The sequence below is a fragment of the Aethalodelphis obliquidens genome, unplaced genomic scaffold, assembly GCF_003676395.1.
Source record: "Aethalodelphis obliquidens isolate GAN/ISIS:26980383/991018 unplaced genomic scaffold, ASM367639v1 scaffold60, whole genome shotgun sequence".
Lineage (NCBI taxonomy): Eukaryota > Metazoa > Chordata > Mammalia > Artiodactyla > Delphinidae > Aethalodelphis > Aethalodelphis obliquidens.
In genome coordinates, this window is record NW_020838004.1 from 3,882,712 (window position 1) to 3,894,298 (window position 11,587).

Consider the following 11,587-nt stretch of genomic DNA (forward strand, 5'->3'; position numbering starts at 1 on the left):
TTATATGTTAAAGATCTGCAGGTCTTTCACATCTGAGGTATTTCCATCGATGAGCACTCAACAGAGGCCACTCATTGACTCAATATTAACTATGGTTCAAAGGAAGGTGATCAATGAAACTATTTTTAGAAATAATTTTCGGCAACTAGCTTAGCAGTCCCTATTCAGATTTTATAAACATTTAAGAATTATTTAAGACTTAACGTATTACGTTATTACCTCATCTGATTCAAAATCAACCCCTTTAGTGATTTTGCTCCGGGACGTGTGTTTGCTCGATGATGAAGTGCTCAACCACCTGAGGCAAAATGTGAGAAAAACAGAGAAAATGAACCAAAGAATTCATCACAGAAGGCTTTTGAGCTAAGTTTTTCATTTTAGTAGCAGCCATGAATAAAAATGACTAACACATTCCCTTCGAGCTACATTAGAGGCAGTAGAAGCTTAGTGGCAATGAAAAGGACTCTGATGTCAGGGTCTGAATTCCAGTTCTGCCATTTAGGAGCTACACGGCTTCAAGCAGCTTAGCCTCCCTGTGCCGCAATTTCCTCACCTGTAAAACGAGGATGATAAGAATTTTTTTTTTAATCTTTTTTTTAGATGTTGGGGGTAGGAGTTTATTAATTAATTTATTTTTATTTTTGCTGTGTTGGGTCTTCGTTTCTATGCTAGGGCTTTCTCCAGTTGTGGCAAGCGGGGGCCACTCTTCATCGCGGTGCGCAGGCCTCTCACTATCGCGGCCTCTCTTGTTGCGGAGCACAAGCTCCAGACGTGCAGGCTCAGTAGTTGTGGCTCACGGGCCTAGTTGCTCCACGGCATGTGGGATCCCCCCAGACCAGGGCTCAAACCCGTGTCCCCTGTGTTAGCAGGCAGATTCTCAACCACTGCGCCACCAGGGAAGCCTGATAAGAATTTTTTAAAGATTAAATGTGTTTATATACTTAAACACTTTGCTCAGTGCCTGATACACATGAAGCACGCCACAGATGTTTGCTGACATCATAGTTCTTAGCATATATTAACATGTACCTACTACCACCCTCTACTCCTGAAAACTATGGCAATACTGAAATATTTTAAATCAAATCTCAGTTACGTTTCTGTAACAGGATAAAAGGACCTTAGGAAAGGCTCACCGCTTTCTAGGGTTGCCTCACTGTTAATATTATTTGTGTCCAGTCCGAATAACAAATATTTACTTAGTGCTTGACCCCAGGTACTATGATAGGCCCTGGGAAACATCAGTAAGCAAGATAATCAGGAATCTACTTTTATGAAGCTTAACGTGTAGTGATGGAACTCATATTCCTATGTATTTTTACTAACAAAAATTTTAAGTCATCTTAGGACAGGGGCCAGCAAACTTGGCTAGCACACCAAATCCAGCCTACCTGTTCCTTACAGCCTGTGAGCTAAGAATGGTCTTCACATTTTGAAATGGGTATATTTAAATGGTTATATAAGCACCTACATAATACCCCCAGTTTTGCCTCTTGGCCCGCAAAGCCTAAAATATTCACTCCCTGGCCCTTTAAGAAAAGAGTCTGCCGGCTCCTGTCTTAAATAAAAGCAGTGTCTGTGAACTCTTAGCCAACAATTTATTACCATGCTTTGGGATGTTACTATAGCAAACAAAATATATCTAAAGGGCTTGTCTGGACAAATTGTTGAGAGTCAAGAGGTCTATGCATCAGAAGGAAACAGAAAAATCCACAGGCTCTTAGGCACAAAAGTAAAGGACAGGAGGATTTGCCGAGCAAACCTGAAGAGCAACATAGCTTTGGAGGTAGAGGATCAAGGAATTTATCAACCAATCTACCTGGGAAGTCCCCAACTCTCTGTACTTGACCTAAGCAGGAGCTGATCATTGTTGACTTGTTTCCATCATCTGTGACAGGAAGAAGCAGATCAAAAGCATGAAGCCACAGTGCCAAGGCTAGCCACAGCAGGTGAGGCATTGTTGCTGTGAGAGCTGGGGAAAGAGGGGGGTTATGGGAAGAAGCAGCCACTGAGGCCTGACTCTGCTTGCTGATGTCTCCCCAGACAAATAACCAGTGGTGTCCAGAAACAAGCCAGGCATTCTACACCAGATGCTGGCTCATTTGATCATAGCAGGAGCCCCCAATTCTGCACCAGAGGACCTCACACACCTACAGATCCAGTCTATGAGAGGTCCCCTATCCTCAGAGAGCAGTGGCAGGAAGGGAAGAATAGTTATACAGTTTTGACTACTGGGTCAAATAAATGGACTCTTGTCCTGGATGTCAAAAAATGTTTAATTGGATTAGTTTCCTGTGGATTGCTCAAAAATAAGGCAGACAGGGGGTATTACATTGAGTGCCAGGAGCTGTAAGTCTTCTCCATTTTTGTACAGATATAATTTGGAGGCACAAGTCAGAATTCCTACCTAGAGATGTTCAGCCAATTATGTCAGTTGTAGCAGCATCACAAGCATAAGAGAACATGTTAAACTGGCCTACATAAAAGGTGCCCCCAAAATGTTGGCTCCCCCCGCTGCAAGGTTTAATAGAATCCCCTCCATCTCTCCTCCTCTACCTGGCCTGATGGGGCCAGGTCTTATCTTGCTCACTGCTTTAAGGTCGGCGGGGAGGGGAAGGTTGCCACCAGCTCTATCAAATCTGGAAGGGTCCTTTTGTCCCTAGTACAACCATGTAGAGTTTGGTGCAGTTTTTCCAGGGGAAAGTGGGTGGATTTCCACTGCCCATCCAGCAGAAAGGAGTTTTACACCTGGAAGTTCTTTCCTTTTTAAGTCAACTACCAGAATATTAGTGCTTTTACTGCTTACCATTCTTTCCATTATTCTTGTTCTATTTCCCTAGCCTGTTATTTCTTCAATAAGCCCTTCTAGAGGTGTTACTATGTGTTAAGTGCTGTACTTAGCACTTCACAAATATTAACTCACTTTAAAGCCTCATAACAACACTTTGAGGTAAATATTATTATCTTCATCTTACAAATGAGGACACTGAGGCACAGAAGTCAAAAAAACTTGCACAAGGTCCACACTCAGTAAGTGGTAGAGCTTAAATACTTTAAATCATGAGTGAAATACCTATACACACTGTGCGATTACTAAACAATTCTTCAAAGACAGCATAAATTGCGTCACCCAGTTGCTGTCATCAGGAACACAAACCTGCCAAGGCTGATTTCAGATTTCTCGCCAAAATGTTCGTTTCTAAATCTCCTCTCGTCAATTAAATGATTCTTATTACATGCACAGAGGTCTGAGAGCTTAATCTATTATGTGAAGAAGCAACAGCAGAGGATGGGCCTAGAGATGATCATACTAAGCGAAGTAAGTCAGAAAGAGAAAGACAAATATCACATGATATCACTTACATGTGGAATCTAAAATACGACACAAATGAACTTATCTACAAAACAGAAACAGACTCACAGACATAGAGGACAGATTTGTAGCTGCCAAGGGGGAGGCAGGTGGGGGAGGGATGGAGTGGGAGTTTGGGGTTAGCAGATGCAAACTATTATACTGATACACAGGATGGATCAACAACAAGGTCCTACTGCATAGCATAGGGAACCATATTCAGTATCCTGTAATAAACCATAATGGAAAAGAATATGAAAAAGAATATGTATATGTACAACTGATTCACTTTGTTGTACAGCAGAGATTAACACAACATTGTAAATCAACTATACTTCAATAAAATTTTAAAAAAAAAGAAAAGAAGAAGCAGCAGCAACAGCAGAGATGAGTCCTGGAGCAGAATGCTTGGCTCCGTGACTGGCTGTGTGACCTTAGGTAAGTTACGTAGACTACCACGCCTCACTTTCTTCAAAGGTAAAAGGGGGAAAATAGAGTTATAAGTACATTTACCTCCTGGAGTGACTGTGACCAGCAAATAAGCTAATTCATAGGCAAAGGCTCAGAATGGTACCTGACACACAGGAAGTGCTGAAAGCTGAAACAGAATATTAACAAAATACAAAGCTATTTTCTGTTAATTGGAGAGGACATAGCACTCCAGCAAGAAAATCACTGGGTAATAAAGGCAAAAGGAAATGAATGACAAGTTATTCAAATTTTCAGTGAAAATACTTGTAATAATGCTGCACTGACTCCACGACTACCCCTTGGTCTATTTTTCACTTTTGTACATACGTGACTAGCTGAAAATAAACCTGTTAGACTTCCAGGGCTTCCCTGGTGGCGCAATGGTTAAGACCTGCCTGCCAATGCAGGGGACATGGGTTTGAACCCTGGTCTGGGAAGATCCCACATGCCACAGAGCAACTAAGCCCGTGTGCCACAACTACTGAGCCTGCGAGCCACAACTACAGAAGCCTGCACGCCTAGAGCCCGTGCTCCGTAATAAGAAAAGCCACTGCAATGAGAAGCCCGCACACCGCAATGAAGAGTAGCCCCCGTTCGCAGCAGCTAGACAAAGCCTGTGTGCAGGAATGAAGACCCGACACAGCCATATATACATACATACATAAATAAAATTTTTTAAAAAATCAGACTTCCGTAGCATAGAGAAATGTATATGTTGAATTCTGGATAATTTTTAATTTTTTCAGATGTTCCTTTTTGCAGGAAGTCACTGCACCAACCTTTGATCAGCTTTGGAAGTGGTAGGAAAAATGTCTTCTTCCGTATCTGACTCACCTACCACAATCACCTAAGAGGGAGAAACAAAACAGCAAATAGTCTTTGTGGGAATGGAAAATCTGAATAAAAATGCATTAACTAATGTCAAAAAATATATATTTTTACAAAAAGTTACAAAAAAGGAGGCAGATACCATGTAAGCAATAACCATGAAAACTAAAGCTCTGCCTAACTTCCCCACTAATGTCACTCTTCATTTACAAATGGTTTTTTTTATATAACATGTGTGAGCTCACTTCTCTCCTGCTACCACGGCAGCCTGGGTACCTAAAGGAACATGCACTCAGATTGGTGAATGACTCACACTGGGTCATGTGCGGACAGTGCCCTGTGATTTTCTTGGGTTCTAGGCCATCGGTGCTTCATCTCCAATTTTAAATGAGGTATAAGACTGTGTGGGAAGTACCGGATATCTGTTTTTCTGTTACATTTATCCCTGTTAAATACCACTTGCTGCTTTTAAGCCCCATGAAAGATATTTGTGATTCTTGATACTATCATCCAAATTACTACCTACTCCTCTACATTTTGTGTGATCTTGACACTTAATACACACATTTGCCATGTCTTCATCCAACTGATAAAGCCAAAGACAAAATAGTGAAAAAAGCAGCACTTGAGACCCACCCCTACCCAAGGCTGACATTGAACTATTAATCAAAGACCGTTAAATGAAGTTGTCTAAATGGCTATGAATCCAGCCAATATCTCTGCATTTTGTCCATGAAACTATCAGGAGATTGTCTTAAGTGCCTTGAAGGGATCAAATGCCTTCAGCATTCCCCTGATCTACCACTATGTCACCTCAATCAAAAACATGAAAGAAAAAGTTACCATGACTTGCTCTTTCTGAACTCATGTTCTTGCATTATAAAAGAAAAATCTAGAAGGGAAGCTACCTTGTGGACATGATGATAATTCTGTTTTCAGATATGATCCTGAAGCGATAGCAGGCAATAGTTGAACAGGAATAATGAAATGGAGCTCAGGATAGAAGTTAGCACCAGTATACCCATATATAATTGTATAATAATGAGAGGAAAAAACAAAAAAACAGAGAAGAAGTTTTCTGGAAGAGGAGGTGGTCAATTGTGTCACATACTCAAGAGATCAAGAAGGAGTGAAATTTAAGAAAATGCTGGTGGGGCAGTATGTTATAGAGCAACGATTCTCAACTAGGTGTGATTTTTAACTCCCCCTCCCATCCCAGAAACATCTGGACATGTCGGGAGACGTTTTGATTATCATAACTAGGGGGGACACCCCAGGCATCTAGTAGGTAGAGGCCAGGGATGGTGCCTGGGAAGTAAGACACATGTGTTTTGAAAGAGAGGTAACAGGAGAATCAAGTCCATTCTGGACTCTTCTTGGAATCCAAAGGAAGAGCAGAAGTTTCATGTTAAATCTAGAGCTGAACACAGAGGTCCGTAGACTCAGACCTTGTAGCTTGTCTTGAGTCTGGCTTCAGCCATTAAGACACAAGCCAGAGTATTATGAGAGTATAAGTAACAAAAGGAAGCCAGCAATAAATAAGACCTCTCTACGCACTGAACGCCCATCTTCAATCATAGTTTTCCATGCATGGACTCTTTTGGTTCAACGTTATTATCCTTAAAAATATTACTGGGTACATACATTTATGGGTGTCCAATCATGCGATCCATTATTAAAGAAAGAAAAAGAGAAACCCTCCTCCCGCGCAGAAACCCTAGAAGCCCTCAGTCTAGATAATCAGTAAAGTTCTCTGCAGTTTTAATGTTCCACATTTTTTCTTCTTTTATTTACTTTGCAGACCAAAGAACTGACAATCATAATGTAGGAAACATAAATTGGTACACAATTAGAAAACTTTTTTTCTTACCTCTGAATAATTCTTAGTAGCAGCATTTTGGGAGGGCTGCTGTCTTGCAGCTTTAAAGGCTATAATGAAAAAGATGAAACATCCATTATGTTATTCTTAAAAAAGCTTAGAAAAATTTGCACATTTCTTTAGCTGAAGGTTTCCTAAGTCCTATCTGCAAAAATCCATGACGACTGATTATAAAACCACTTAATATGCTTTAAAATCGGGAGATGGAATTATATGTCTAACTACCAGTCTAACTGGTATTTATATGTCTAACTACCAATTATATGTCTAACTACCAATGATTTCCCGGTTTACTCAAATAAAGTAGTAAGCAGTGTTCATAAATACACCTACACTAAAAATATTTTATAGAAAAATACCTGAAGGATAAAATCTGATCACCTAATGGACTGAACTCCAAATACAGTGAAAGTAACCCTCCTCAGGTCTGCCTTCTTATAGCTGGCAATCTCTTTCCCTGTGGGAGCCACATGGTTCCAGTAAGCGCTTCCTTATTCTCCTCTACTTTGTTAGAAATATTCAGTACCTAAGAAATAGTCCAGAGGGAATGCTAGAAAACAGCCTATCTTTCATTCCATGATAACCTTCCTATGAATCCTTACATTTTCAGCTTTGTAAACTTGGTTAGAAACATGAAATTTAGTTCATTTTTATTTTTCCTGAGACCAAAACTATAATATTTTGATTTCACAGTAAGAAATATACATTTGGTCTTCATCCACATTTCTGGCAGAGAGCCCCTAAAACCCTAAATTCCTAAAGCAATGAGAGCCATCAAGGTTCTTTTTGTTATGTTAATGCGGTAACTTTGGGACCACAACTGAGGAGAGAGGCTGGTTACCAGGGGAACCAACCAGGAAGAGGGTTCGAACTTTCAGTCCCATCCCCGATTTCTGGGGAGGGAAGAGGAGCTAGAGGTTGAATCAATCACCAACAGCCAATGATTTAATCAATCATTCCTACATAGAAACCCAAAAGGAAGGGGGTTCAGAGAGCTTCCAGGTGGTGAATCAAGATGCTTCCACGTGCCACCATGCTTGGACCCCAAACTCGATGAGGACAGAAGCTCCTCTGTTCTGGGCTTCGCCCTATACATCTCTTCATCTGGCTATTGATTCATATCCTTTCATATCTTTTGTAATAAACCAGTAATCTAGTGAGTAAACTAGTTTCCTGAGTTCTGTGAGCCACTCTAGCAAGTTAACTGAATCCAAGGAGGGAGTCATGGGGACCTCTGATTGATAGCCTATTAGTCAGAAGTACAGATAACAACCTGGACTTGTGACTGGCATCTGAAGTAGAGGGGGGCAGTCTTCTGGAACTGAGTCCTTCCCCTGTGGGATCTGATGCTGTCTCTAGGCAGGTAGTGTCAGAATTGAGTTGACTTGCAGGACACCCAGCAGGTATCTGAGGACTGCTTGGTGGTGTGGGTAACCACCCCCCCTCACACACACACACCCCCACTGGAATTAAGTGCAGATTATTAAAAACCTAGAATAAAATTTAAAGAGCCAATTAGAGGTTTAATTTTCTCCTACGCCTTACCAGTTTCCTAATACAAAAATGGTTTCCCCCAAGATAACCCCCAAACTAAACAACAGAGCAGGAGGAGATAAAAAGACAGAGGACTTGAAGAAGTCAAATGCTCAAAGAACCCTACAAAGTCCAAAATTCTCCTAGTCAGAAAACTCAGGAATCTTTCCACCTAGCCCAAATTTATGATTTACTCATTTTTCCTATTCCAGGTTCTATCCCCAATCTTAGGATGGCTACCTGAGAGAAAGGAAAGGCAGAAGCAGAGTTCTTAACCACCCTACTCAATCACTAGCCTCACATCCTACTCTACTCAAAAGGCTGGAGAGGGCATCTGAATGCAAAGGCCAACAATCGTGACTCTTTCAAAAACTATTTCTGCTCAATCGTTATTCACTAATTGACCCCTCAAACTCTCGGCTCCTGGAAGAAACAAGAGCCTTCCTTTCTTTTTATCCCCAATAAATATTTGTGTGATAAATTAACATTATCAGAAAATTAAGCACTCGGTTCTGTTAGGAAGGCAATACATACTGTATTGGGGATTAAAAGCTCTGGTTTTAGAGTTAGAGCCATGTGGACTCACTAGCTGGGTGACTGGCCAAGTTCCTTGGCTTCTTCAAGTCTCGGTTTCCCCACCTATAAAACAGTGTTAATAATACTTCATGCTGAAAATTGTTGACAGGATAAAAAGAGGTGGTTAATGTAATTTGTTTTGGCAAGCGCCTAGATGTAGTAGGTCTTCAAATGATTTCGCTAGTAATAGTGGATGGAGTAGCAGCAGTGGTAACCATGGTATAAATTAAATGCAAAGACAGAGGCTTCTTTTATTAACTTAGTCACTATCCTCTGCAGACAAACTTCAGTGGAAAAGTCTGGGCTGATAACTCTCATTCACAACCGCTGCTGGCTGTAAGTGTAATTTCTACCTTTCCCCGTAAAACTCCAGTACTATTGTACAAATCTTTACACTCCATGGAGCTTGTTATAATAGGATTGAACATTTATTTATCTCTTCATTCCTCCACTTATAATACGAACGTAGAAGCTATAGTTTAAAGTTGCTTTTTTTTTTGTAACCAAGCTTCATTTTTTAAAAAAAATTTTTCATTGCTTTTATTTATTTATTTACATCTTTATTGGAGTATAATTGCTTTACAATGGTGTGTTAGTTTCTGCTTTATAACAAAGTGAATCAGTTATACATATACATATGTTCCCATATCTCTTCCCTCTTGCGTCTCCCTCCCTATCCCACCCCTCCAGGCGGTCACAAAGCTGATCTCCCTGTGCTATGCGGCTGCTTCCCACTAGCTATCTACCTTACGTTTGGTAGTGTATATATGTCCATGCCTCTCTCTCGCTTTGTCACAGATTACCCTTCCCCCTCCCCATATCCTCAAGTCCGTTCTCCAGTAGGTCTGTGTCTTTATTCCTGTCTTACCCCTAGGTTCTTCATGACATTTCTTTTTTCTTAAATTCCATATATATGTGTTAGCATATGGTATTTGTCTTTCTCTTTCTGACTTACTTCACTCTGTAGGACAGACTCTAGGTCTATCCACCTCATTACAAATAGCTCAATTTCGTTTCTTTTTATGGCTGAGTAATATTCCATTGTATATATGTGCCACATCTTCTTTATCCATTCATCCGATGATGGACACTTGGGTTGTTTCCATCTCCGGGCTATTGTAAATAGAGCTGCAATGAACATTTTGGTACATGACTCTTTTTGAATTATAGTTTTCTCAGGGTATATGCCCAGTAGTGGGATTGCTGGGTCATATGGTAGTTCTATTTGTAGTTTTTTAAGGAACCTCCATACTGTTCTCCACAGTGGCTGTATCAATTTACATTCCCACCAGCAGTGCACCCTCTCCACACCCTCGCCAGCATTTATTGTTTCTAGATTTTGTGATGATGGCCATTCTGACCGGTGTGAGATGATATCTCATTGTAGTTTTGATTTGCTTTTCTCTAATGATTAATGATGTTTAGCATTCTTTCATGTGTTTGTTGTCAATCTGTATATCATCTTTGGAGAAATGTCTATTTAGGTCTTCTGCCCATTTTTGGATTGGGTTGCTTGTTGTTTTGATATTGAGCTGCATGAGCTCCTTGTAAAATTTGGAGATTAATCCTTTGTCAGTTGCTTCATTTGCAAATATTTTCTCTCATTCTGAGGGTTGTCTTTTCGTCTTCTTTATGGTTTCCTTTGCTGTGCAAAAGCTTTTAAGTTTCATTAGGTCCCATTTGTTTATTTTTGTTTTTATTTCCATTTCTCTAGGAGGTGGGTCAAAAAGGATCTTGTGATTTATGTCATAGAGTGTTCTGCTTGTGTTCTCCTCTAAGAGTTTGATAGTTTCTGGCCTTACATTTAGGTCTTTATTCCATTTTGAGCTTATTTTTGTGTATGGTGTTAGGGAAAGTTGCTTTCATCCCAAACTTATAGTAACTATAGTTAGTACTCCATGGTTATTTTGTCAGAGACCATATTAAAAAGTCAGTTCCGTTTTTCAAAAAAAGGCCAATGTTGGAGTTAAACTGCAAAACCATTGGACCAAATCAACTGCATAAAAGACAAATTTAGACTGATTTATAGAAACATCCATTATCATGAGTTAATTGTAAACACTGTCACTAATACTAACAGCAGCAGTCATTTATTGGATTCTTTCTAAGTGCTGTGCTCAGTAATGGTTATGCATAGCTCATTTAACACTTATAACTACTCTGGGAAGTTAGTACTCCTCCTCCAGTGGGAGGACACAGTGAATAGGTCATACATTTATTTAATTGAAGTCTTGGAAAGAAAAAGAATAGCACAGAGGTAATATCTGAAGGGATAAGAGCAAAGGATTTCTAGAAATGATAAAAGGCACCAATTCAGTTTCATGAAACCCCATAAATCCTAAGCAGGATAAAAAGAATCCCATATCTAGATTCATCATAGTGAAAGTACAGAACACCAGAGACGGCCAGCCAGAGGAGAAACAGATTACTTCAAATAAAGCAACAAGCTAAACTAAGAGCTGATTTCTATTTTTTTTTTTTTTTTTTTGCGGTACCGGGGCCTCTCACTGTTGTGGCCTCTCCCGTTGTGGAGCACAGGCTCCAGACGTGCAGGCTCAGCGGCCATGTCTCACGGGCCCAGCCGCTCCGTGGCATGTGGGATCTTCCCGGATCGGGGCATGAACCCATGTCCCCTGCATTGGCAGGCGGACTCTCAACCACTGCGCCACCAGGGAAACCCAATAGCTGATTTCTTAATGACAACAATGGAAACCTGAAGACTCAATCTGAGTGATTAATTCTGCCCACTGGTGTCAAGGAAAGTTTCACATAAAACAACAAAGCCATGATGAGAAAAGGCAGTTTGGGCTAAGGTAAAGGCAGGTAATTTACAAAGTCTATGCCTCTGTGTTGCACGCTGACCAACTTTTGGTAGTTTAACTGGAAGTGTTCATATTTTACTCACGATCCTCTTCTAACGCCCTCTGTTTTCTCTTTTTTTATAATAG

General features: G+C 40.4%; 1 protein-coding gene across 2 annotated transcripts in view; it reads right to left on the minus strand.

Moving 5' to 3' along the window:
* Positions 1-11,587, minus strand: part of MRE11 (MRE11 double strand break repair nuclease) — a 64,874-nt gene that overhangs the window by 2,685 nt on the left and 50,602 nt on the right. For both annotated transcript variants that reach the window (XM_027087798.1, XM_027087799.1), the window contains 3 exons: positions 6,522-6,580; positions 4,603-4,670; positions 220-298 (listed from right to left, as the gene is read on the minus strand). In XM_027087798.1, the coding sequence (XP_026943599.1) occupies positions 220-298; positions 4,603-4,670; positions 6,522-6,580 (206 nt within the window). The remainder of the gene's footprint in view (positions 1-219; positions 299-4,602; positions 4,671-6,521; positions 6,581-11,587) is intronic.